The sequence below is a fragment of the Manihot esculenta genome, chromosome 10 (assembly GCF_001659605.2).
Source record: "Manihot esculenta cultivar AM560-2 chromosome 10, M.esculenta_v8, whole genome shotgun sequence".
Classification (NCBI taxonomy): Eukaryota; Viridiplantae; Streptophyta; class Magnoliopsida; order Malpighiales; family Euphorbiaceae; genus Manihot; species Manihot esculenta.
This window is the reverse complement of record NC_035170.2, coordinates 23357973-23385563: the sequence shown is the minus strand read 5'-3', so window position 1 is coordinate 23385563 and position 27591 is coordinate 23357973. Positions and strand designations below refer to the sequence as shown.

The window sequence follows — 27591 nt, the reverse complement described above, 5'->3', positions numbered from 1 at the left end:
CGATTATAAAATTTTCAATGACCACGAAATCTTTTAAAATCTAAATTTATTTTACAATACTTGATATTCTTAATAATACCTTGAACTTGAGTCGGTGGAGAGAGACTATCAATGGCAACAATGGTATTTTGAGAGTCTCCTTCAATAATTGCAAGTAAAACAACCTCCCTACATGCCAAGGATTCCAACGTGAAGATATCTGAAATAGCAAGTACCTCCTATAGCTCCAAGTCAAAGTATTTCCCACATTATTGCGAGCTACTGTTGCTACAGACCCTATCTTCCTCCTCTTGTCAACACTAGTATCAAAATTAATTTTAATGGAGGCAATAGAAGGTGGAATCCAACCAGCTGGATTCCTCAAAAGCGATCCAGTTGGTTCTTGAGCAGAAGTAGCAATTTGAAAGTCTTGCCAATGATGGACAGTATGGAGGATACTTTCAGTTAGAGGGAGCTGCTGGTATTTAAACATGTGGAGGTTCTTGTATTTCCACAAATGCCACATAGGATAATAAAAAAGGATAGGTTATCCGAGTTGTTACATTGACCAATTAGATAGTCTAAAATTGAAGTCTAAAAATCCTTCATAGAGTGACTTGGAAGCGTAGATGATCTCAATTGTAAGGGAGAGTGAAGCCAAAACTGAATTGCTCTCGGGCACTTAAAGAAAAGATGTGGATGAGTTTTCGATTCTCCACAAAAAAGGCAGTTCTGTGGTATACGAGGGAGTCGTCGGTATATGTTTTCCATAGTTGGCAGACGTTCTCTCATACAATTCCAAAGGAAATTATTTAACTTTGGAGGCACATTTATGATAGACCAAGAAGATCCAGTCGGTTGCCGAAGATCAATTCCAAATATCTTGACTGAGTTACTGCTGCGGCTTGCTTGCCTAAAATAGTTGTTATTTGATTCTACTTTGATTCTGTTATTTGATTTTGTTGATTTAGCACTACTTGTTTGTTTTGCTTTCATCCTTATTTGTAGGGAAGTTGTTATTTTTCTGCAGTATATATATTACTGCTATTCATTAATAAAGGGCAAGCAAATTCTCAAACTCATTACTAGTTTTCTTTTCTCACCATAAGCAGAAAATTATTCTTCTTACATTCTTACTCTGATTGGGACCATCTAACAGAAATGGCCTAAACCCACTAATGTTTCTGAGTTACGTGGATTTTTAGGTCTTACAGGTTACTATCAGAAGTTTGTCCGCAATTATGGCCTTATAGCACAACCACTCACCAATCTTTTGAAAAAAGGGCAATTCCAGTGGACTGATGCAGCAGATTCAGCTTTCCAGCATCTCAAATCTGCAATGACAGCCACACCTATTCTTGCCATGCCAAATTTTGATGAAATATTTACTATTGAATCAGACGCTTCAGGCGACGGCATTGGTGCGGTGTTATCCCAGCAAGGCAGACCAATTGCTTTTATGAGCAGGGCTTTGGGCAATAGCAAACGCTCTTGGTCTATTTATGCTAAAGAGATGTTAGCTATCATACATGTCATTCAGACTTGGAGACCATATTTGCTCGGCCGAAAATTGATCATCCACACAGATCAACGCAGTCTCAAACATTTGCTGGAACAACGGGTGGTGACACCTGAACAACATAAATGGATTTCCAAGCTTCTTGGTTATGACTACGAGATCCTCTACAAACTAGGGAAGGAGAATGATGCAGCAGATGCATTATCACGGGTTTCGGGCAGTCCTAGTTTGGACGCTTTGTTCGTATCTCAGTCTCCATTATGGGATACAATAAAAAAAGAAGCTGAAACTCATCCTTACATGATTAAAATTGGCAAAGAAGCTACAACAACTCCAGGCAATCCATATCGGTGGCAAAATGGGCTGGTGAGTTATAAGAATCGCATTGTTGTGCCTCCAAACTCCCCACTTATTCCACAACTTCTACATGAGTTTCATGATTCTCGTCTTGGGGGACATTCCGGAGTTCTAAGGACCTACAAGCGGATTGCTCAGCAATTTTATTGGCCCTCAATGTATACAACTATCAAGAATTATGTGGCGGCTTGTGAAGTTTGTCAACGAGTTAAGATGGAAACTTTGTCACCTGCTGGGTTACTACAACCTCTTCCGATTCCTTGCCAAATTTGGGATGATATCACAATGGATTTCATCGATGGACTGCCCACCTCGAATGGTAAGAATTCTATCCTTGTTGTGGTTGATAGATTGAGCAAATCTGCTAATTTTATAGCACTTTCACATCCATATTCGGCCAAGGTGGTAGCTGAAAAATTTGTTGACGGAATTGTGAAATTGCATGGCATGCCACGAACAATCATCAGTGACCGTGATCCCATCTTTGTAAGTCACTTTTGGCGTGAATTTTTTAAGATGTCAGGAACCCAGCTTAAAATGAGTTCAGCTTACCACCCTCAGACCGATGGTCAATATGAGGTAGTTAACCGTTGCATTGAACAGTACCTCCAGAGTTTTGTGTACCAACAGCCCCGCAAATGGTTCTCTCTGTTGCCTTGGGCAGAATTCTAGTACAACACAACTTTCCACATATCAACGGGAATGACTCCCTTCCAAGCCTTGTATGGAAGATTGCCCCCAACAATTCCCCTCTATCATGAAGGAAGCAGTTCAGTTCATGAAGTTGATCAAAATCTCCTTTCTAGAGATGCCTTGTTGAGTCAACTTAAATCCAACCTTGCGGCTACTACAAATCGAATGAAACAATATGCTAATTCAAAAAGACGAGATGTACAGTATGAAGTTGGTGATTGGGTATTTTTGAAGCTTCATCCCTATCGCCAACATTCTGTGACTGTTCGAACTTATCTGAAGCTTGCTTGCAAATTTTATGGGCCATATCAGATTGAAGAGAAGATAGGACCAGTTGCTTACAAGCTTCAGCTTCCCCCTGGTTCTCGCATTCATCCAGTTTTTCACGTATCTCTCTTAAAAAAGAAGATTGGAGAAGCTGCTCTTTCCAGCCATGAACTGCCACCTGTGACTGATGATGGCGAATTGCTCTTGGAACCTGAATCTGTTCTTGATACCCGTTGGGTTAAAAAAGGATCCAAAATTGTTGAACAACTTCTGGTCAAATGGAAAAAGCTTCAAGAGAAAGATGCTACATGGGAAGATTCTCAGTCCTTCACAGTACGTTTTCCTAACATTAACCTTGAGGACAAGGTTGCTGTCCGAGGGGGAGGTAATGATAGACCAAGAAGATCTAGTCGGTTGCCGAAGATCAATTCCAAATATCTTGACTGAGTTACTGCTGCGGCTTGCTTGCCTAAAATAGCTGTTATTTGATTCTACTTTGATTCTGTTATTTGATTTTGTTGATTTAGCACTACTTGTTTGTTTTGCTTTCATCCTTATTTGTAGGGAAGTTGTTATTTTTCTGCAGTATATATATTACTGCTATTCATTAATAAAGGGCAAGCAAATTCTCAAACTCATTACTGGTTTTCTTTTCTCACCATAAGCAGAAAATTATTCTTCTTACATTCTTACTCTGATTGGGACCATCTAACGATTTACTTTTCAAATAGATTTTCAAAAGGAAGCAAGATTCATCGATAAATCTGGACTCGAACTTGCATTTAAATTTATAGAGGTACTATCAATAATGGATTTAGTAATATAATAACCAGATCGTACCTCATACTAGCCATTTCTTGTGTGATGCCAAGCCATTGTCTTCATTCTTGATCATAACAATTGGGATGGGAAGGATATGAGGAATGTCATTTGGATGAAAATTCATTCTAACCCAATTTTGATTCCAAGAGTGGTGTTGGTAGTCAATAAGTTGAGAAACCCATACTATGGAAGGATCATGGTTCCGAATAAGTATGAGCGGTTAGGGAAAAAGTTTTGGGACCCAGTTATCCTCCTTACAGTGAATTGAGCAACCATCATTCACATATTCCTTTATCAATGACTTGTCAGCCCCAAATAATGCTCCTTCAACTCCAAGAAGCATTGCTGCCCAATTTAGCTTGAAGGAAAGAGCAATGTGGATAATATTTGCTTTTGAGCACCCTAGTTAGAAGAGAATGTGGTTCTGAAAGAAGTTTCCAGCTTTGTTTAGCAAGTAGAGCTAAATTATTAAATAAGAGAAATTGTAGCCATCCCATCTAGAGAGGAAAATTTGGTTGTTGTAGACTATGTTGCAAATGGAGGCAGGCGTTGGCAAATGCTTGCGCAACGTCTACCTATTGAGGTACTGAACTTCTTGCATCCTATTTTCCCTCCGAGTTATGAGTTCGAGGATGACTCTATTATTTGGAGTGCATCTAAATCAGGCGAGTTTACTCTAAAGAGTGCTTGGTGATATATTGTAGTCATCCCATCCAAATACAATCCGGAGTTGGGAAGGTCTTCAACATATACGGATGTTTCTTTGGTTGGTTGTACATGGTAGAATTCTTACGACCAGTGAAAGGTGTCGCAGACATTTGAGCACTGATGCATTGTGTATGATTAGTAGGCAATCTGAGGAATCCACTAATGCATGTATTAAGGGACAGTTTCTTTGCAAAAAAGGTATGGAAACGTCTTCGGATTCCTATGGGTCGGAGGCAATTTTTCACCTTAGATATATCAATTCCTGCGTGGATAGAGATGAACATGCAATACCATGAATCTGCGCTTGGTGATCTAAAATGGGCACTACTATAGAAAAGAAGAAATGACAATATTTCTATTGAGCAAGATGAAGGACTAGAACAAGTGCTTCATAAGATCAATTCTTTTTCTTTGAGTGTCCATGAATCTTCTCATCACATGCAAATGGTTGATAAATCACGAACTCAACAAGTTACTTTGGTAAGGTGGCAGCTCCCTCAATTAATAATTTGTACAAATCCTTAACAAGAAAACAATAAAAAAAATAATTCAATAGACACATAATTGATCAAACAAAATTGTGAAACAGAAACTAGATTTTCTTTGGCTTCACGCACATAGAGAACATTAGTCAAAGAACAAGTTTTATTCGAAAAAGATAATACTTTAGAACCAATGTGTGTAATGCGCAAACCTGAACCATCAGTAAGATGAAGTTCATCCAACCCATCATACGGCTTGTACAGAGATAAGTTCTAAAGATCATTGGTAACAATATGAGTAGTATTTGTATCAAGGATCCAACTAGTATCAGTACTCATATTAGAACTAACATGATGTGCATTCGGTTTGGGAAAAGTATTATTGAAGAACTCTTTGGCTTTAAAATATTGACGTGCAATGTGTCTTGGTCGTTCACAAATTTGGAATACAATTTTGGACTGCCCAATGCCACAGTGGAATTGATTATCAGATTGGTGAAAACAAGATGAGCCATCAGAAGCAGGTTGGCCATGGAATCGAGAATTATGTTTGAAACTTTGATTGGACCCTTTGCGAACATTATTTGCAGAGATAGGAGTTGGATCAAACGATGGGTTTGCACATCACAAAAACAACTCATGTTACAAGAGCTTGTCTTCCAATTATGCAAAGTTAATGACAATATCATGAGCTCTAACCGCAGCTGCTATGTCTTAAAACTCCAATCCAACACTATTCAATACATGAACAACAAGATCAACATTTGAAATAGGACTGCCACAAAGCGCTAAATCATAACGGATTTATTTTCACGTTTCGCAGAAGACAATTTTTCACGAAGAGACAAGACTCATGTTGATCGATTAGCAATTGAAACTTGGATTTTATCCCATGCTTCAGCAAAAGATTGGGAAGAAGCAATAATATGCATGGTAGAGAAGCTCATTGTAACATCCTCTGGGCCCACACCAGTGAATATTGTCCGCTTTGGGTCAAGGGATTGAAACCCTGTCTTCCCTCAAGGGTTTATTTCTGGGTCAAGGGATTTACTACCCTATCTTCCCAAAACGCGTCCACTGGGGTCTCTTGGGCATAGGCTTATAAGGCCCTCTCCTTTTTAACCTATAATCCACCCATATGGGGTTCCTTCCCCCATAAGGTCTGAGCGTCCTCGCTCAGCACACTGTACTCATGAGGCCCAGGCTCTGATACCAATTGTAACATCCTCTGGGCCCACACCAGTAAATATTGTCCGCTTTGGGTCAAGAGATTGAAACCCTGTCTTCCCTCACGGGTTTGTTTCTGGGTCAAGGGATTTACTACTCAATCTTCCCAAAACGCGTCCACTGGGGTCTCTTGGGTATAGGCTTATAAGGCCCTCTCCCTTTTAACCTCTTTCCGATGTGGGATACTTTTAATCCACCCACATGGGGTTTTAGGTGGATTAAAAGTATCCCACATCGGAAAGAGGTTAAAAGGGAGAGGGCCTTATAAGCCTATGCCCAAGAGACCCCAGTGGACGCATTTTGGGAAGACAGGGTAGTAAATCCCTTGACCCAGAAACAAACCCGTGAGGGAAGACAGGGTTTCAATCCCTTGACCCAAAGTGGATAATATTCACTGGTGTGGGCCCAGAGGATGTTACAATTGGTATCAAAGCCTGGGCCTCATGAGTACGGTGTGCTGAGTGAGGACGCTCAGGCCTTACGGGGGGAAGGAACCCCATGTGGGTGGATTAAAAGTATCCCACATCGGAAAGAGGTTAAAAGGGAGAGGGCCTTATAAGCCTATACCCAAGAGACTCCAGTGGACGCGTTTTGAGAAGACAGGGTAGTAAATCCCTTGACCCAGAAACAAACCTGTGAGGGAAGACAGGGTTTCAATCCCTTGACCCAAAGCGGACAATATTCACTGGTGTGGGCCCAGAGGATATTACACTCGTAGCGCCAATAATGGCTGCTAAAATTAATTGGTCTTAACAGCACCAATACTCAAAATCGGGATTAAGAATAGATGTTCCTATAGATTGAATAAAAGGTGGAGGAGATGGGAAGGTTTGATCAACAAACCCCATAAGATTATAGCCACGTTAAAGCGAAAGAATCTGAGCATGCCAGGTTGGGTAATTTTGAGAGGTGAGTTTGAGAGGAAATTGAGATGCATTGAAAGAGACAAAAAATTTTCCAAATGGATGAAGTATATTGGAAGAACCAGAAGAAGACATGATTGGATTGTAAAAAAAACTTTAAAAGTTTTTAGAGCTTTGATACCATATCAGGAAATAAAGTTTATGAGAGAAGCGATATAGTATTCATTATAGAAGCCTCTATTTATAGAGAGATTTACCACATACTGGTTACATATACAGATAAGTATTTGAATTTAAACTATAACTAATCTTTCAACTAAAATCACTCATAACTGGTACAAGATTAACATTGATGATGCATACCTTCCGCGAACGGGACATGCTTGCTGTGGAGGCTTGCTTCGAGTTCATAATCGCTATTGGTTGAAGGGATTTGCAGCTAATCTTGGTAAACTTTAAAGAAAATTTATTATTTTATTTTAAAATTGAAAAGAAAATTATTTTTTAGTCCTTGAGGTATAGCATAATTAACGGATTTATCTCTATTTTTAAAACCCAACACTTTTGTCCTTCAGGTTTAATTCCGTCAAAAATTTTTGTTAAGTCAATGATTTTCACTTGATTAAAGGAAATAGAATAAATATAATCCCAAAAATACCCTTATTAATAATAAAATAAAAAAATTACTATTTAGTCCCTATAGTATGAAAAAATTTACTACTTAGTCCCTCAAATTTGAAAGATATATTAAAATGTCTTTGGCATTTTAAAAAGTCTACTAATTAGTTTCTCTATTAATTTTATCACTAAATAATTTACTATTAAAAAATTATTAGTTGGTCCCTCAAATTATTAAAAAGCTTACTAATTAATCCTTCCATATCAGAGGTATTTTAGATTTTTTTTTATAATACTTAATGACTAAAATTAATAGAAAGATTAACTAGTAAACTTTTTAAACTATCAGAGACGTTTTAATAAATTTTTCAAATGATGAGCAGTGATCGACAACGAATGGCATCACAAAAATAATTTCTATTGAGTTTTAACTTTTTATTTTTAATAATTTAAATTTTATATATTTTAATTTTTATTATCTTTGTTAAATTTGAATAAAAAATTTATTGAAATTTTTATTGTTTATGGAGATTGAATTTGAGATTTTATTTTTTGAATTTTGACGAAATTAAACTTTAGAGACTAAAATATTGAATTCAAAAAATAGAGGGATAAATCTATTAATTATATAATATTCTAGGGACGAAAACATATTTTTTTTCTTCAATTTTTTGAGGGAGGGACCTATAAATTTATAGGAATTAAATTTCAGAGACTGAAGTGCTAAGTTTTAAAAAGGTTAGTTCAATCATTTTTTTTATCACTAACGGCATTTTTTATAGAGAAATCTCTAATTTTAACTTAATTAAACCTTAGGGATGGAAGCGTTAGGGCTCTAAACATAGAAGAACGAATTGTTAATTATACTATACCTCAAGGACTAAAAAATAATTTTTATTAAATTATTTCATTTTATTTCCATCATACATTAGGTTTATCTGATTATTTTACCGTTAAACTATATATTATAAACCATTTGCATTTTTATTGCTTAATTTTGTATTTATTCACTAATTTTATCCTTTAATTAATCTCTTTAACTTTTTTTAAATATAAAAAAAAATAAAAAAGGAAATAAAAAACAAAGAAAAAACAAAGAGGTAGTTTTTTTAATTATATTAACCTCTAAAATTTAATAAAATCCATAATTTAGTATATGTTTTTAATAATAAATAATTTAACTTTTAAAATTTTACTTTATTAATAAAACAATTTTTTTGTTAAGTTTAAATATTAATTAAATAAACTCATTCAAAACCTTAGCACAAACGACAATGGTATGGAGCCAAGTACAATTTGGAAAATTGAAAATGACGTTATCGCTCAGTAGAAAATGGGGAGAGGAATCATGCAGAATCTTGAAGCAACATGTGGTGACTGGTGCAGTGACCACCGGGGGAAGGTTCTTCTGGTTTTTTCTTTCAGATAACAGCTACGAGCTCTGCTTCTCCGCTACTCACTAATCTTCCTATGGCTCTGGGTTCATTCTTCCAAGCTCAGGCCTCTCCAGGTACGTTTCTAAATTCTAATCATCTTTTCTTGCTTTCTATCTGTTTTTCGCTTCAGTTTCTGATCCTTCGAGACCCTGATCGGCATGTCTGTGATTTTTTATTTGGTAGCTGATGATACCCAAGAGCATCTACTGGCTGTGGGGGATGTTGAAGCAGGTGGAGATGATCCTCAATACAAGTTTCGAATACGCAATTTGACCAAAAAATCTGATGCCGGAATAACTATTCTCTCTGGAGTCAACTTGGAAATACCCAAGGGCGTCGTCGTGGGGATCATAGGCCCCAGCGGCAGTGGTAAATCTACGCTCTTGAGGTCGCTAAACCGCCTCTGGGAGCCACCTTCCGGTACTGTGTTTCTTGATGGCCATGATATTCGGGACCTTGATGTTCTCAGTCTCCGCCGTAAAGTTGGAATGCTCTTCCAGATTCCGGCTCTGTTTGAAGGTGAGTTTTGATGTTCAGTTTTACTGGTAGTTTTCTTCTTCCTTGTTTCTTGCCCTGAATTAACATATCAAGGTTGTGTTAATTACATCAGAGAGAGTAAGCTCTGGCTATATAGATTGCAAAGACAAATCTGAGGGAAAATGAAGGAAAATTAGGGAAAAAGAAATTGAGAGAATAAATTTACTCGGTATTCAATCAAAAGGTGCTTGCTTACTATACTTTGTTTGATATTACATATTCATCCAGCTGAACAGTCTGTAGCCACACTTGCTTCATTGATTCGTATCTGCAATTTATAAACAATCTTGAGATTTTAAGTAGTAGAAAATTCTTGTATGTACTTAATCAACTGCTTGTATCTGAGGGCTAATAACTCGTATAAATCTGCGATTTTCTCTGCAAGAACTTGTCTTTGGAGTAGAGTGATTTTCACTTTAAAGATTTACACATGCCATACATGACCAAGTATTAGTTCTCAAGTTTGTACTTTTTACTACTATTAGTAGTATAGTCTAATAAATATTGAATGTTGATTTTCAATCTCTTTAGGCACAGTCGCGGATAACATAAGGTATGGGCCACAACTGAGGGGAAAGAAACTTACTGACCATGAGGTGCACAAGTTGCTTACTCTTGCTGACCTTGATTCTTCCTTTTACAAGAAGAATGGCAGTGAATTATCTGTAGGTCAAGCTCAAAGGGTTGCACTTGCTAGGACCCTAGCCAATGAACCAGAGGTAAACCCGCCCTGTTTGATAATATTGTAATTTGTATTCTTTTTGGACTGTATTAATGATATTATATTTGCAGTTTCTTTTTAATTCTTGTATATGAACACTTTCTGTTGGACTAGTATGTGTCTTTCTTCTCATTATATCCCACCTTTGATAGGTTTTGCTACTAGATGAACCAACAAGTGCCTTGGATCCAATATCAACACAAAACATAGAGGATGTTATTGTGAAACTGAAGAAGAACCAGGGAATGACAATTATGATGGTCTCTCACAGCATCAAGCAAATCCAAAGAATTGCTGATGTGGTTTGTCTCCTGGTAAATGGAGAAGTTGTTGAAGTTTTAAAACCTGATGAACTCTCACAAGCCAAGCATCCCATGGCACAGAGGTTTCTTCAACTCAGCTCCTGACTTCTTGTATGCTTCTATCTTATCTTGATATGAACTGGAACTCTGAGAATATGTTTCTTCTGTTGTCTTTTAAACTTTTGCAATTGTCTGCTTATGGCTTCTTTGTTCCAATAAATTAATTAATAGGCACCCTTTATTTAGTATCCGTGAGCCAATTGAGTACTTTTATTGATAGAGCAATGGAGTATAACAATAACAGCAAGCCTCTTCTGTATATAATATATATATAAACACAAATCATCATGAACAAACAATTGTCTACAAAAAAATGGGTAAGGAATTTCTCTTGTCCTGATAAAATACTTGCTTGAAATAATAAATAATTCAATGAATCAATTGAACGAACAACAACAGAGATATGGTACACAATAGGTAATCATGTATAGTCACTGGCTTAAGCTACTCTCCTGGTGCAGCTCTTTGGTACATGAATAGTATGAAAGCTTGGTTCCCTGGGAATGGTTTTGGACCTTCTCCCCATTAATGAGGGCGTGGAAGCAGGAGAAACAGAACCTTTGGTAGCCGGGGAAGCTCTGCTTTCGGCTGGCTTTGCAGCTTCCTTGGCTTTTAAAATTGTTGGAGAGGTTTCCTTTATTGTGCCAAGTTGACCAGCTCGCATAGTAGAAATCATTTCCTTTCTACCTGGTGTTGCCCTGCAAGAATTATGCTTGCTAAGTTTAGTGAAAGTGATCATAAATTCTTGATTGATCAAGGCATGTTACAGCAGGAGAAACTCACTCTTGAGGCCTTGCTAATTGTCTTATTGATGGTGATTTGCTTCTTCTTATCTTGTTTCTCAATTTTAGACCTGATTCATCTGGGCTACTTTCCTGCTGGGAATCCACAAGCTTCTTCTGAGAAGAAATCGTATGTCTGAGCGGAGTTGAAATTTTTTGCCCTACTTTCTCTTTTGAAATCTTCAAGCTGAAAGTTCCATTTTGCTGTACAAATAATTATCGTTAGAGGCTTGGCCAATATCTATACAAAAACAAAGATGCTTTTTATGTGTTATTTTCCCCTTCACATAAATATAGACTTACAAGCTGATTTATAGGAGCGTTATTCTTTTCCTTGCCACTGCTCTCATTTGTGTCTATGCAATTCTCAATTTGCTCAATGCACTTTTCATTTCTCTGTAATCATAAACAGAGTATCAGTTTAAACTCTGAAGCTTTTCTTGAACCATAAACAGTGAATGGAGCTCTCGAAATCTCACTTGGAGTGCATTCTGACATTTTTTCTGCAAGTTTCCTCCTAGTACCCTTGGAACTGGTGATGTTTCACCAAGAGGTGCAGGGTGGAGTTTCTTTTCTTGATTTGCTTCCTTGAGAATTCCCCTTTCCTATAATAAATCAAATTCTATTAAAGAAAAAAAAGGGAAAAAATAGCATTTCCAAAAATAAAATAGCATTAGAAAAGAATAAGCATACATCAGTTCTTAGCCGGAAAGGCTTTGGATTTGTAGGCTTAGGTTTTTTATGCTTCAGCCCTTGAGAACCAGTAGCAGCAGTTATGGAGTTTTCTTTAGATTGCTTACTTTTTGCTTCAGTGGTCTGTGTGTATCATTTTCAAATGCAGAAAAGAAATCAGAAACTGGAATGGATGGAAAATATATGAAAGCAGATAAGAGAGGCCACATACCTGTTGATTGCTTTTTGGTGTTTCATTCTTGTTAAGAGTTTTATGTTGACTAGCCTCTAGATCTGATTCTCTGCACATACAAAGTTCAAAGTGATGGAAGAAAGCATTAACATGAAGAACATCCACCAAGAGAGAGGAAAATAAAATGAGAGGAAACCTGTTATCATCAGAGGCTGAAGCATTTTCCTTGTCATCACTCTCAATGGCTTCATTATCATTTTCCTTGTCATCAGAGGTTGAAGTATGATTTTTATCATCAGCTTCTGAGCTCTTCCCTTCAGAATTTGACAGCAAGTTGGAATCACTTCCATCGGCATCCGTATCTGATGAAGCTTCAACTTTGTTTTCATCCAACAGTGCTTTTGAGACTTCTACATTTGTTGAAGGCCCTTCAGTATCTGAGCACAATACATTGGAAATGTTCCTTATTTTGTTCTCAGTCCCCACTTCTATCAAGTCATTTTCATCCCCTGCAGGAGGCACAGGATAATGACACTGCTTTAAGGTCTTTTCCTTGTCATTTTTCTTTGAACATTTAGAATGTTTGGCTTCCTGATTCTTGGGATTTTGAGATCGTAACCCATCGAAAACTCTGCTTTTAACCTCTCGTCCTCTGAATTGCTTTTTAGCAGCATCTGGAGGCAATGGACTATTATATCCTAACACTTGCTTCTTGGCACTAGTGATCTCAAGCTTCTTCACGCCAGAATACAATGTTTTCACAGGTGTATTCAATTCTAATGAACACTTTGGTCTCGCTAACTTCCTAGGCGAATGAAAGACCAAAGCCTTTGCTACCACTCTACCCTTTGACACTGCCGTGGCTTTAGTATTCGGGTTCCTAACACTCCGAAATGCATCTGGATTTGATAGCTGTTTTTTGGTCTGTGGAGTTGTCAAAGCCTTGGCTATAAAAGAAGGCTGCTTTGTCTTTGCATTTGGGGTTGCATTTTGCTTAGAAAGTTTAGGATCTACTATCCTTTTGGAGATTGAAGAAATCAGAGCCAGTCTTGATACTCTAGACTTCGAAGGTTTCGCAGGAACTGTTCGTGGACATTTCGCATCAGAACTGTTGCATAGAAATTCATGTAAATGGTGTTAGTATGTGCTTGCTACAGGTAAAAGAAAAGAAACACCAGAAATTGTAGTTACATGGTTACTGAAAGCTTTGAGTTCTCACCCTGAATCCTTTCTGTACAGTGCTTTTCGAAGCCGTACATTGGGACTTCTTGCAGCCATGACCTGCAGGATTCAACAGCTTAATACCCAAAGTCTAAATTGAACTGTTACAGAAACCAATATGGAGAAGAAGAGCATAATACAGAGCTTGTGACTTGCCCGAAGAACAAAATTTTTGTAGATTGCTTCAGAGTCCATTTCTTCTTCATGCTTTTGGTCGCAACCTGAGTCAGAATCACAATGAACGGAAGCATGGAAATACAAAAGTAATAGGTAAAAACTGAACCTGAATCAAGCTAGCCATGAAAAGCCACTTATGAGAAATTTTTCAGCTGATCTGGTTTTCATTTTCAGTTGAATCTAATAACATTTTAAAGAAAACCCTCAAATCCCATCTTCGTTCTTTTTCCTTAAAGATTTTTCAACAGCAAAAAGATTGTGTATAGCAACTCCAAGCTAAATCCCAACACTCAAACCAAAGAATAAGCGTAAACCTGTAAAAGGAGAAGCAAAAATATTTAACTTACCAACTCGCAAGCAGAACCAGTAGCGATCATCGCCAGGATGGTAAGGATCGGGTGCAGTGAGGTCGACGAACTTGGGGGCCTCGATCTTCTCGTAGAACTCGTCTCCGTTCTCTTCTGGGTCGATGATGGGCAAAGACTCAGAATCTTCCATTGCGTTTAGAGAAGAAGCGTGTAGAGGTAGGTGCTTTAGGATTAAAGTTTGGTAATGGCGAGACCCAAAAGAAAGATTTTAAAATCTGGCTTCACTGTAAGTAGCCGTTGCCAAAAGGCCACATTCGGACAAAATGGTCATATAGTAACGGCTGTCAGGCTAGTTTCGTAATTTAACTAATGATTTGGGACTTTCTCCCAGATGTCTTCGAAATTTAGACCAGGCCGGATTATGAATTTGGGCCCAAATCCCGGCTTGTTTTTAAGGGAAAAATAAAAATAATAAAATGTAATTCTAATTATTTTTATTTACGGTTTGATTTGTATCAAAATAATATGTGTATAGTATTATAAATAGCCATAATTTTTTGACACCATAAAAAATGTTGATATAATAAATAAAATTTAATTATTAATTAAAAAAATATATAAAAAATAATGTGTAGTTTCATAAATAGCATCAATTTTTTAACACTGTCAAAAAATATTGATATGATATGATAATTAAAATATAATTATTTATTAAAAAAAATAAAAAGTATTATGTAGTTTTATTTATTTTTATTTCAAAGTTTAATGTTCAATTTATGTTAAATTAGTATCACTTGATATGATTTTCATATCAACAATTCTGACGGTATCTAAAAATTATCATTATCTATTAACGGCGCACTACAATAAATATTAGTTTGACATAAATTAAAATACAGATTTTAAAGTAAAAACTTCTCACATAAATTAAAACACAAGAAATTTAATAAAATCACATATTATTTTTTTTGTTTTTTTAAATTATCTTATGACAGTAACACACAAAAATCAATTAACACTATTTTTTTATTATTAATTAATATTTAATATTTTAACTTTTATAAAGTATAACTATTTAACTTATAACTTTATAACCTTTAATATTAAACTCTTAAATTTTATAAAACATAACTATTTAACTTTCAAAAGTTAAAGAGTAAATATAATGGGTTAGATATGAACACATCTATAAAAGATTAAATATTAAATAAATATTAATAGTGAAAAAGTATAGCCATCAATTAATTTTTTTTTATAATACTTATAGGTTTAGCTTGAATATTAGAATAAAAGATATCTCATATTTTACTTTTTCATTCTCTAATTAATTTAGTAAAAAAATTATTTTTTTATGTAAAAATTAAAATTAAATTATATATTCGAGATATATAAATATATGAATAAATTGGACGGTTTCCCTAATAGCCTAATTTAAATAAATATTACTCAAAATCTCAAGGACTTGCTTTTTTTTTAATTAATCATTATAACAAATTGCATTTTTGTGATGAAATTTTAGTGCGGTAAAAAATTGTCACTAAAAGCATAATAAAATTTGTAAATAAATCCCTAAACTTCGTTATTAAATATAAAAAATTATCACTAAAACTTTAACGTTGTATTTTTGTGGTGATTTAGCGGCGAATTTTAATTTTGCTATTAAATATTTTAACAGAAAATTTTATGCATTTAGTCATTTTTATTCCACTAAAAGTCTAATTTCTTATAGTGAATATTGATAAACCCTAATAGTGTTGCCTTTTAACTATTAAATTCCTAACTTCATAACTTTTAATACTAAATCTTTGAATTTCTGCAATGAATTAAATATTGCAGATTTATAAAGGTTAAATATTAATATTAATCGTTAAAATCTATATATCTATGTAAATTAATATTTTAAATCCTGAGTTATAACATAATAAAATTGGATTGTGATATAAGGCTCAATTATGAATAAAAAAGAAGATGAACAAGTTAATGGAAAAATTACTATTTAGTAGGATTGTGAAAAGACTTTAGAGTTTTAAACCGAATTAAAGAATTATATTGAATTGTACAAATCGAAAAAGAATAAATGTTATAGGAATCGACTGTAGTAGTGAATCGAATTTATTTAATTATTTAATTTTAATTCTGATTTTGATTTTGATTTTTATTAAGAACTGTAATGAAATCAAACCGAAATCGTATTAAAATTAAATCAAATCGAAATCATACCGAAAAATACATAAAAATTTTATATATGTTTGTTAAATAATTTTAGTGATATTATGTTGTATAATTTCGGTAATATATTTTATATTTTATATATTTTCAATATCATCTTATAATTTATATTATAAGATCCTTAAAAATTCAAATTTTAATTTTATAAATTATTAAATAGTATATAATAAAAAATTGTAAATAAATAAAGGTAAATAAAATAATTATTTGAAAATTATTCCAAATTTAGTAAAGGTTTAGTTCTTTATGTGTATATATACACTCTCTTTAATTATTTTTATGTTTAATATTATTTAATTGTTTTTATAAATTAAATTATTCATATAATTTAAATATAACTCTTTCTATTCACTATTAAATAGTTACTAAAAATATTATAAAATAATCAGATCTGTAAGGAGACTTTAGGCCACTGAACCCGTTGTCGAAAGTCCCATGTCCGGCCGTTTGCAGCTCGTTTTCCGCATATTTTCTTATATGTTTATAGGGGTTTATTGGGATAGTTTTTAGAATTATATAAGTTATGTTTGACCTCTCATTTAAATCCATCTGTATAAGATAGGACTTTGGAGACTGTAGAGGCCAGTAGTGAGACAGCTACTTCAAAGTTAGGCTTGTGTCAGCCAGAGGTAAGTAGAACTAACCTAAACTATTATTTTAAAGAAATCAAATGTTTTAAGCATGCTCATGCATTACAAATGTCATGTGTATATGATTAGGTTATTTTGCATTAGAATTCACAAATATGATATATTGAACAATTTATTATTATTGTGGATAGATGTTGAATGACCCACTGACCCTCGACTGTGCTATGATATGTTATGACGAATACGGAAAGACCAAACTTGCCCATTTTATACCCTTGGCATTATATAAGAGAAAGATCAAGGTTGTCTATTCTACACCCCTAGTACTATGGATATGTTTTGTTATGTTTAAGAGGAAGTCATGAGAAGCACACGTTGTGGGCCTAGCATTATTAGAATTTATAGAGGGTTATTGGTGACAAGTCCATTTTGATGTGAATTGTTTGTGTTGTGACGCATTCATGTGATCATATATTTTATTAAACTGTTTTATGATTATATTTCTGCTCACCATGCTCTTGTAGCTTATCCCTTTCCCCTAACTCTGAGAGGTTAGTAGAGTTATTTGGTATAGTTCTGATATAATAATTTAGCTGTGGACATGAAATTCTTATTGTGGATTAGAATTGTGCTTTGCCCAAATCTTCTTTTATAATCCCTTGTTTATGATCTTCTTATGTAAAAGTTTTAAAGTTTAAGCTATGTTTGAACCAAATTGAGGCATGTAATGTTAACCATACTGGATCATTTGATTAGGGCTCTAGTATGGGTTTTATATTTTTATTTATGATGCATGCACGTGTTGGGTTTTGGTTCATGAGATGGAAGATCATGTATGAGATTATATCCGGTGTAACAGGATGTATAGTAGACTTGCTACAGGTTTCGACGATCTTAAGTTGACTTGAACCCTAGTGCCAGTAGCGGTCTGATTTTTGAGTCGTTACACTTGTATGCGGGACCGAGGTAGCTATCCCCTTGGAAATCCAAGTAAGCAGCTTCAGGACACAACACCCTGATATTTCAGAAAATCCTAAAGAAATGCAATTCAATTTGGATCAAGCTAAATTTCACGAGAAAAGACCGCAATTAGAATGGCAGTTTACAAAAATAAAATATCAAGAATGTTCAACAGTAAAGTTTGGTCGCGTGCTTTTAACGTGGGGGGCCTAGTCCTTAAAAGAACATATGTAACTTTCGATAATACCGAGTCTGGTAAGTTGGACAAAAACTGGAAAAGACCGTTTAGGGTCTCGAAGTTCATTCGCCTAGGGTCCTTTAAGCTGGCAAATTAGATGGCCAAGTCATTTTTCACTCCTAGAATATTTTTATTCTGAGGAAATTTTATCAATAACATTTAACGAGGCATTTTTTCATATGTTGTGCACTTCAGTGACAAGGAACAATGGAATTGCCTTCTTCAAAGTAAAAAATTAAGGAGCACTCATCAAGGTCACAAGGTGGGTTCTGCCAGGCCAGGTCGTAGGGTGGGTTCCGCCAGACTACAATCTGAGCATTGGTCCCACTAATCAAGGCCACAAGGTGGGTTTTGGCAGGCCAAGTCACAAGGCGAGTTCTGCCAAACCACAATCTGAGTATTGGTCCCATTAATCAAGGCCATTAGGCGGGTTCAACCAGGCCAAGTCACAAGGCGGATTCTGCCAAACTGCAATCCAGACATTGGGCTAATCAAGGCCATGAGGCGGGTTCTACCAGGCCAGGTCACAAGGCGGATTCCGCTAGACCAAAATTCGAGCATTAGTTCCATTAATCAAGGCCACAAAGTGGATTCCGCCAAGTCAGGTCATAAGGCGGGTTTCGCCATATCACAATCCTGACGTTGGTCCCACTAAAAGGCCACAAGACAGTTTCAGTCAGGCTATAATCCAGGCATTGGACTATAGAAACTAAGGCGTTCATACCAGGTCACAAGGTAGATTTCGCTAGGCCATAATCTGATTGTTGGTCTCACAAAACAAAGTATCTTATGCTAGGCAACTGGACGAGTAACTGATAGGCGAACCTATGGGTGTCAATCCTCAAAAGACAAAGGTGTTAGTCAGAGATTAAAGTTGTTAGAGCGATTCTTATGGCCATGCCTCAAGACGCACAATCGGGTGTAAGTCCATATTACAAAATTTCTAAGGCATTTCATGCTCAAAAGGCAAGAGTCTGCCAGGCCACGCGTCTAGTGGTAACGATTGGATGAGGGTACGAGATAAATATGGAACATACGAACACCTAGTGAGAATGATGATAAGATATGCAATATATATATTCATTATAAAAGGTCACATGAAAAGAGAGAGGTTTTCAGTTTCCTCCTCTCAAGTCTCTATTACATCAGTATTTTCTACATTTATTATATTATTAGCAGAGGTCTGGTCGATGGAGTTTTTCCTCAATTTGCCTCTCTCCCCCTTTCTTGACCATATTCTTCAGGAAAGTGTCATCCATCCAGGCAAAGCCTTATGGAGGGTATCGTTTCTCCAACTACCCTTATAGCTTGGCCCTCAGAATCAATCTTGCACAATCCAACCCACTCTCCAAGAGTCTCGGCACTAGAAAGCAGTAAAGAGGCTAACATTATGGCCAGTATAAAGCCCCTTCATAAGTTTAATATAACTAGGCTGGTTGCAGTCCTCAGTCAATACACAGAACTGAGTAGTATGCTTCCCGGCCACTTTCGCACTTTCATAAAGACCCACCTTCAGCTGCTCTTTGTAGACCATGATGATGTCCTTTGCAGGGATCAGATTATCCATATAAGTGGGAATGAAGCCATCAAAGGAAGAGTCAAAGACAAAACTTCCACAAGTAGAAGAAGAAGAAGAAAAGAAGGTACCCCTATTCATTTCTATAAAAAGGTTGCAAACAAGAAATATCCTGACACAAAGGAGTAAAATTGGAGAAGAGGAGTGGCCAGAACTTTCACAGATATCAGTTGTAAGAAAAAGTAGAGAAGAAGGATTTTTATACAATGGTGTAGCTAGCAAAAATTTGAACACGGCTTGAGAAATAAGGCAATCATCATTTATGAGCAGAAGCAGAAAAAAGACACAAGTAGGGAAGACTAATCTAATCACGTCACATGACCTAGATCGAGAAGACAAATCGACATCTTCGAATACGAAGAATCAAAGATCAATGGGAGACTTCTGATGTTACACAAAGATCATCCAAAGTGAGCCATGAGTTATCACTACAAAATAGGGTCACGTGGTAAGGTTCTGATAAGTATATGCATGGTCCCATTCAAGGAAAGAATACCTAAACACCGCTACATCCGATTCTTCATCAAGACTCGCCCTCTCCTGAAGAGGCTGAAGAGGTCGAGTCTTCATATAAAGTTATTGTTAGCAGGCACAATCCAGCAAACTCCTATTATGCCTGTAATCATGGGATTACCGACCAGATCCCTTATCAAATAGCTAATCATATCATCGTTGGCTTATTAGAAAATGCTATATTTAACTTCATCCTCTTACAGTATAAAACCAACGATCACAGAGATAAAAATATGCAATTTTTACACAATTACACTTGAATTCTAAGTAATTTCTTATACTCGCCCTATTATCCAATCTACTAAATTGAGTGTCGGAGTGGCTGCCGTGAATACCTACTATCTTACGTTCTTTTTCTTGCAGGTTTAGCCATTCATAGCACATCTCTATTTTCCATCAACATCAATAACAAAAATATTCTTAAATATATGTTATTATTTAAATTTTTTAGATTATATAACCATTAACACTTATATCTCTAAATTTCTCACAAATAAATAATTTAACTTTATCATTTTGTACAAAAACTATTCTGACTTTGTTAAAATACAATGATTAAATTGTTAAGTTTAAAACATGAAGAGGCATATGGACTAATTTTGATATATTTTAAGAATATAAAAATAATTTTCTTCTAAATGTTTTGAAACTTAAAATTTTTATAAATACATAGAGACTATATTCTCATTATTTATTCTATTAGTAGTATTAAAAATTAAAAAATACCTGCTTTATTTTATAGGGATATATAGATTAAGTGAAATACTTTATGATATATCATCATAAAATTATTAATTTGATATACTTTTAAAGATTTGCTATTTATTTTCAGTTGCTCTAATCTTTAAATATTTTTTTAATAAAAAATAAAATGTGAATGCAAAAAAAGTAATGGTCCAGTTAGCACAGTCCATCTAGTCATATGGGCAGGATGGCACCGACCTGTTATCCTTCTACTGTCGGAAGCGGGAGGTAGTCGCTGCTCTGTGAAGCCAACCTCACGCATTACCCTCTGCTCTAGGAACTAGGAGACCTAAGCCTTCGCCCGGGTCCCACGGTTTAACTATATCATCATAAAATTATTAATCTAATATACTTTTAGAAGAAACTCATGAAACTTTGGATCTGAGGAGCAAAAGGTGTTTGATGAAAGTTTCACTCTTTCCATTTTTTTTTAAATCAATAAATCTATCAACTAAGAAGATATTGATAAACATACTCTCTTGCAAATTGATCAGTTATACTTTTTGTTTGTTAAACATATTTAGAAATATTTGATTCTTGTAGAGTAATTAAGAAATATAAGAAACTGTTTAATTACTGTTAGAATTGCTATTGAGAAAAATGGTTTGTTAAAAATATCGTTTAAAAATATTAAAAAATAATTTAAAATTATTTTTGATATAATTTAATAATGCTCAAATTGTTTTTTCAAGAACATTTAAATTGGTATTTTTTAAAAAAAATATTTTTTGAGCTTTCAATTTCAATATCAAACACCCCTAAATAATTACTCATTAAGTTTAGTTATCCATTTATTTACTTAAGTCATATGATATCATAGTTTCTTTTTATTATTGCTTTGACATTTTTATTGTTCCATTTATTTTCTGTTTGGCATGTTTACAAGAAAAAATCTCATCTCCTTTGAAAATGAAAATTTTGCATATCATTTCAAATAAAAAAATTAATAAAAATTAATTATTAAATTTTTGTGGAATCTTAGATTTTAAATAAAGGATTAGAGCTGAAGGAGTTCAACCTATGTTCTTTCCTGAAAGCAAAAAAATTAAAAGAAGTAGTACAATGAAATTAACTTAGCTAATGCAGCCATATGAACTGGGCAATGTAAAATTTAATACCATACTATTGATAACAGATTTGTTTCTTTTGTCATATTGGATGAAAAGTTTACTACATTTAGTCTAGTTCTTCATTTTCCAAATACAAATGATCTGTTCCTTTTACTCTTAACATTTCAATGTAACTATGGATTAGGAGAATGTAGCAAAGGTTTCTTAATGACTTAAGAAATTGAAAATGATATTTGTGTATAAAATAGAGTTCAATAAAAAAAAATATCTTTCATTATCTAAAGATCTGTTAATGATATAAATTGGATTAGAAGTATTGACTATGACTTGGGTGAGAGGAAGATAAAATAGGAAAAAAGTGAAAAATAAAAGAATGTTTCATCTATCACTTGTTTGATTATTTAAAAAATAAATTTTATTTTTTAAAAATATTTTATTAAATATTTAATAAAAAAATTTAGTATAATAAATTCAATTACCCCAAAATCAACAGCCCTAAACTCTAAAAACATCACATAAAATCTGAAATTTAAATAATAAAACTAATATAAAAAAGCAGCTACTTTAACTATGCATTAAATAATTTTATTGACTTATTACTTAATCACTTAATACTCACAGAAATTCTTGAGAACAAGAGAAAAAAAGGAGAGAGCGAAAGCCTGCACGAGAGAAGAAATGTGGTGAATGGTTAAACAGTGATCAATATCTTCCGTTTTTTGAATTGTTTGATTTAATATAACTCTGATTTTCTTTAATTTAATTTTATTTATTTTAATTTGTTTTAATCTGTTTAAACTTTTAAAATATCCTCATAATCTCCTGCATTGGTAAAAAAAAAAAAAAAAAAATTTTCTCTTTTATTCTCCTTTGAGAAAATAGCTTCTCATCCACTTTCTTTTACCTCTCTCATATTTTCCTCTCCTTGTACACATAGTAAAATACTTTTTAACATTGTAATTGAAAACCAACACTATTTTTTAAATAAAAAATTAAAAAACTAAAAAAAAAATTAACATTCTTATTTCTAAAACATTAATTTTTAATTTAAATTAATTTAACCTTTTTCTAATTAATATATTTTAAAAAAATTCTCATGAAAATCCTAACAGAGATAACAGCTTGTCTTTGTGTTTGAGTTCCTAATCTCCAGCCTGCAGTCAATACGAGGAACAAATATGCACTCTAAAAAACATCAGTGTGTGGTGGATCACCCTTGTATTCTCCCGGCGTTTATGCCATTTGACGATGTGAACTTGGAATCGTCCTCGGCGATGAAAGCATCTTTATCGAAAAGAATTCCTGTCTTGGAAAAGATATGAGAGCAGAAACGATTTAGCTAGGCTGAACTGAGACGAACAATTCAGATGACACCGGCAGATTACATCAGTTAATTGCGCTGATTTGAGAACAAAGATCATCGGCTACAAAGATCCCACTCAAAATACTGTTAATTTCACGAAATCAAAAACAGGGGAACAACAAGTGAAACAAAATATTAATTCATTAACCTAAAAAAAGGAATCGATCTCAATTGATCTAGAAATTCAATTAGATAGTTAGATTAATTGCAGAAAATAAGCTAGATCCAAAAAATTACAGTAATCTATATTCAAACAGAAACTAAGAAATTGGAGAAAAATTATAGAAACTCAAACAAATTATCTTTAGGAAATCGAATTAGCAGAGAGAGAAAGAGTGAGAAAATTGAATATGAAATTCAATTAACCTCGAAGAAAAATCCAACAATCACAGACAAAAGCTCGACTCAATTCCCTTTGCAATTGAAAGCGGAAGCTGCTGCTCCAATCGAAGGAGTCGCGAAAATGCTTCCACTTTCGAACTGCAAAGAGTATTGGGCTAAAGCTTCCCCATCATCAGCAACCGATCCCGTGCGGGTTGCAGCCTTCAACTTGGACTTTATAACTCGTGCAATTCTTTCCTTTTTTCTGTTTTGTTTCAATTTTTAATTATATTTATCTTATAGATAGATTACATTTATCTACAATCTAGATACTTCTCAAAGCGTCGAGCTTTATCATTAACAGCTAAAATTGAAAAAATAAAAGAGCCGGCTAAAAAAAAAAAAAAGGGAAGAAAGGGCATCGTAAGCAACGCCTTTCTTCCACAAAAAGAATGCCATTCTCCTTTTCTTTTTTGGAATAATCGTGAACAACGTTAAAATAAGAAAAATGGTCAATCATTCTTCTATTTTTACCGTTTCATAATTTTTATTTTTTTATTAGTTTTAAATTATTATTTATTTTTTAAATTATAATAATATATAAATTAACCATTATAATTTTATTTAAATTTTAAAAAACTTTTTAAAATATATTTTAATATTTAATAAAATTTAATTTATTTAAACTAAATATAATTAAAAATTTAATAAAAAATTATATTTTTAATATATATTAAAATAAAATAAATAAAAATTATAAAATAGAAGAATTATTATATATTATTAAATAAATAAATAATTATTATCTAATTTTTATATTATAAAAATTCTTTTAATTTTTAATTTTAAAAATATATTAAAATATTCTTTATATTTTAAAAAGTTTATTTATAAATTTTTTTATTATTTTTAAGCGTTAAATATTATTAAAAAAATTAAAATATTTAAAAAAATAATTAGTAAATTTTTAAAAATTATGAAAGATTAATTAATAAAATTTTTAAAATTTTATAAATTAAATAATAAAATATTTAACGATAAAATTAATAAAAAAAATCAATAAATTTTTTAAATGTCAGAAAATTTGTAATTATTTTTTAAAATTAAAATATTAATTAATAAATTTTATTGTATCATAAAAATTAAATAGTAATTTTTTTTAAAATAAATATGTATCATTAAAATTAATAATAATATATACCATTTTAAACTATTATATTTTAAATTATTATTTAAAATGAACTTTAAATTTTATATAATAATATTTTATGAGTATAATGTTTTTTTTCAATAAATTAAAATCAATTTCATTGAAAAAGATTAAGGTGTAAAAAGAATTATAGAGAACAAAGTCCAAAATATATTAAAAGCAACATAAGGTTGAAACTCAATCAATCTAAAAAATTTGACTCGGATCAAATCTTGTAGTGCAGAAAACAACAAGAATTAGAAGAGCTCCTTCCATAAAATCATCGTCTTTAGCCAGCAAAGGCTGGTCATAAAACTCCATCAATAATAAGTAAAATCTATCTATTTACAAACTGAAACACAAAGAAGAGGGGACATAACAGATTTTTAGAAAGTCCCATAAAATTGACAGATTTAGCTTCAATAACATGACCCTAACAACTGCTAGATCAATTGGTACCTATAGCCACTAAGAAAAAAGACAAGCGTTATACCAAGCATCGAGTCAAGAGCTATCCACATATTAGAAAAAAGTGCTAATAAAGATGAGCGAAGTGTTCTCTTCAGCGACCCAAATTGCGCCTTTCAATTCTCTGCTCAACGAGCCACCATTGTCGACCAACATCGAACTAAGATAGAAGAGGGAAGCAACATTGATCTAAGATTTCAACCACCAAAGCAAGCAGGAGAAGAGAAAGATCTAGATCGATAAGATGCTACCACTTACATGCAAAAATGCAAAACCACCAAAAAAGAAAAAATAATCCACAAGAAGCACAGATCCAAAGAAATAAAATCTTAGAACATCCGATCTAAGAATCTTAGGACAAAAGAAACAAAGAAAAATAAGAATAGAGAAATAGAAAAAGAAAAACTACCTAGAGGTGGAAAACCCATTCTCCAATTAGTCAGGAATGAGGTCTCTCTGCCCGGACGAGGCAGAGGAGATAGACGGTGTGATAATAAATGAAGAGACTAAGATCTCAAAGAAAAAAAAGAAGAAAGAAGAATGAGAATAATTTTTTTTTATTCTCTAAAATTTGGACATGCAAATTAAACATTGCAAAACTATTGCATTTGATAATATCTAGTGTAATGATCCAGAGAAATTGGACCGTTATCGGCGCTAGGATTCAGATCGACTTAAGGTCCCTGGAACCCATAGTAAGCCTACTATACTACCTGTTACACATGATATAATCCCATATATGATCGTAAAGGCATATAAAAACATTTCTATCTCATGAACTAAAACTTAGATTTGTGCATGCATCATAACTGAAAAAATCTCATTTGTTCCCACAGACGACACCAATTAATATTCTGAGATCCAGTGAAAGGTAGACTCAAGGTGTATTTTAATAAGTTTAGTCTGGTTTACCTCTCCTTTACTTCTTTTATTCTTTTTTTCCTTTTGTCCTCTAGTGACGTGTAATCGCCATCCTACACTTGTATATCCCATCATTATCACCCTGGGCCGTACGTACGGACGTACCGCGTCCTTTCTTATCGTCAAACAACTATTTAATTATATCTGACGCCATGTGGACACGATCTCGGATCCGCAGGTCTGTCAAATTGATTGGGTTGAACCTCTGCTCGTGGACCTGAGCTCTATTCGGTCCGTTCTAACGAGTCCTGGATTGTGTGCTGATGAACAAGCTGACATATTAGGCCTTGATAGAATTACGGTCTGACTTTTTCAATATGAACTTGGCCATAGCCTAGGTACACAAAGCTTGGTAGTCATTATTATATATTTTAATCACTAGTCTATTATGAAAAGTTTATAAGAGTATAATTTAATTAATTTAATTCATTAATTATATTCCATTCTATTTAAATAAATTATATTATACACTATCTTCATATTAATAGAATTTATATGATAGAATATAAATTATTAAAATTAATTATATAATATATATATATATATTTATAATTATTATTATTATCCATATATATAATTATTAATTAGATTATATAATAATAAAATATAATTTGATAAAATTAGAAATAAATTAAATTAAAATAATTGTCACTATTTAATAAAAGTTATTAAGCTACATAATTTTAAATACTATGTAATTTTATCTTAAATATAATTTTATTATAAAAATAAAAAAATTAAATACATCTATAATATAAGAAAAATGATAAAAATTCCTTTAGTTGAAATTTATTTTTTGTGAAATATTGTAACAAAATTTTTGAAACTCTATTAGAAATTTTTTTTCTTCTTCGTTTAAGAGTTTGAAAATTATAATAAAAAATTATATTATATTTAATTATTTAGTGTATTCATATATTTTAAATAAAAATATTATATAATATTATGAATATTTAATATTATTTTAAAATTAAAATATGAAATGTATTGGTTTAATATAAATAATATTAGTATAATGTTAAAAATATTTAATTATTTCATTTAAATTTAAATTTTATTATAAAATTTAAAAATTATATCAAAATTAAAATAAAAAAAATCGATATTAAAATTGAATCAAAATTACTTAAAAAAAAATTGAATCAAAATTGAAAATACACAGTACTATATCAAAATGGTACTAAAATTTAATTTTAATTTTGATTCTAAAAAATTTAAGGAATTGAATTTCAATTTCAATTTCCATTCTGAAAATACCAGTTTAGAGCGAAACCGCACACCCTACTTTTCACTTTGGTCCTGTCAAGTCCATTTCCATTTCCAGTTCTGTGACACATGGCCAACATTCTAGTCAGTGAACTGATTGCGGCATTTGAAAAGACTGGAGGAATTTTCTCACAAGAGGCCTTCGCCGAGAAAAATGCTGACTGAAGAGGGGAGTTTTTTAAACTCTCGACAAGCAGGA

General features: G+C 33.1%; 2 protein-coding genes and 1 long non-coding RNA gene across 5 annotated transcripts; 1 reads left to right on the top strand and 2 right to left on the bottom strand.

The window, feature by feature from the left end:
* Positions 1–8883: 8883 nt before the first annotated feature.
* LOC110623880 (ABC transporter I family member 17) lies at positions 8884–10779 on the top strand. The gene is made up of 4 exons (XM_021768896.2): positions 8884–9045; positions 9155–9490; positions 10040–10227; positions 10382–10779. Exons 1-4 carry the CDS (start codon positions 9006–9008, stop codon positions 10634–10636), a joined length of 819 nt encoding a protein of 272 aa, XP_021624588.1. The 5' UTR covers positions 8884–9005; the 3' UTR covers positions 10637–10779.
* Positions 10780–10908: 129 nt separating this feature from the next.
* On the bottom strand, positions 10909–14134 carry LOC110623879. Of its 3 annotated transcripts, XM_021768895.2 has the most exons (10): positions 13984–14134; positions 13616–13680; positions 13458–13519; positions 12435–13346; positions 12278–12347; positions 12067–12189; positions 11853–11978; positions 11677–11769; positions 11375–11577; positions 10909–11289 (listed from the first exon to the last, which is right to left on the bottom strand). In XM_021768895.2, the coding sequence occupies exons 1-10, from the start codon at positions 14132–14134 to the stop codon at positions 11031–11033; spliced, it is 2064 nt and encodes a 687-aa protein (XP_021624587.1). In that variant the 3' UTR covers positions 10909–11030. The 3 variants fall into 3 exon arrangements, with proteins under 3 accessions (XP_021624587.1, XP_021624586.1, XP_043817234.1); XM_021768894.2 differs by having other exon boundaries at positions 12278–13346; XM_043961299.1 differs by having other exon boundaries at positions 12278–13346; positions 13430–13519; positions 13984–14119.
* An 8568-nt stretch (positions 14135–22702) lies between these two features.
* On the bottom strand, positions 22703–24000 carry LOC110625204. Its single transcript, XR_002489538.2, has 2 exons — positions 23594–24000; positions 22703–23166 (listed from the first exon to the last, which is right to left on the bottom strand). It is a non-coding gene; the product is annotated as an uncharacterized LOC110625204 (long non-coding RNA).
* Between the last annotated feature and the right edge of the window lie 3591 nt (positions 24001–27591).

Coding starts and splice junctions, on each gene's coding strand:
- LOC110623880 (XM_021768896.2), top strand. CDS start 9,006: ATGGCTCTGGGTTCATTCTTCCAAGCTCAGGCCTCTCCAG. Junction 9,046..9,154: donor CCAAGCTCAGGCCTCTCCAG/GTACGTTTCTAA, acceptor TTTATTTGGTAG/CTGATGATACCCAAGAGCAT. Junction 9,491..10,039: donor GATTCCGGCTCTGTTTGAAG/GTGAGTTTTGAT, acceptor CAATCTCTTTAG/GCACAGTCGCGGATAACATA.
- LOC110623879 (XM_021768894.2), bottom strand. CDS start 14,134: ATGGAAGATTCTGAGTCTTTGCCCATCATCGACCCAGAAGAGAACGGA. Junction 13,520..13,615: donor ACAAAAATTTTGTTCTTCGG/GCAAGTCACAAG, acceptor TGAATCCTGCAG/GTCATGGCTGCAAGAAGTCC. Junction 12,190..12,277: donor CACCAAAAAGCAATCAACAG/GTATGTGGCCTC, acceptor TGATACACACAG/ACCACTGAAGCAAAAAGTAA.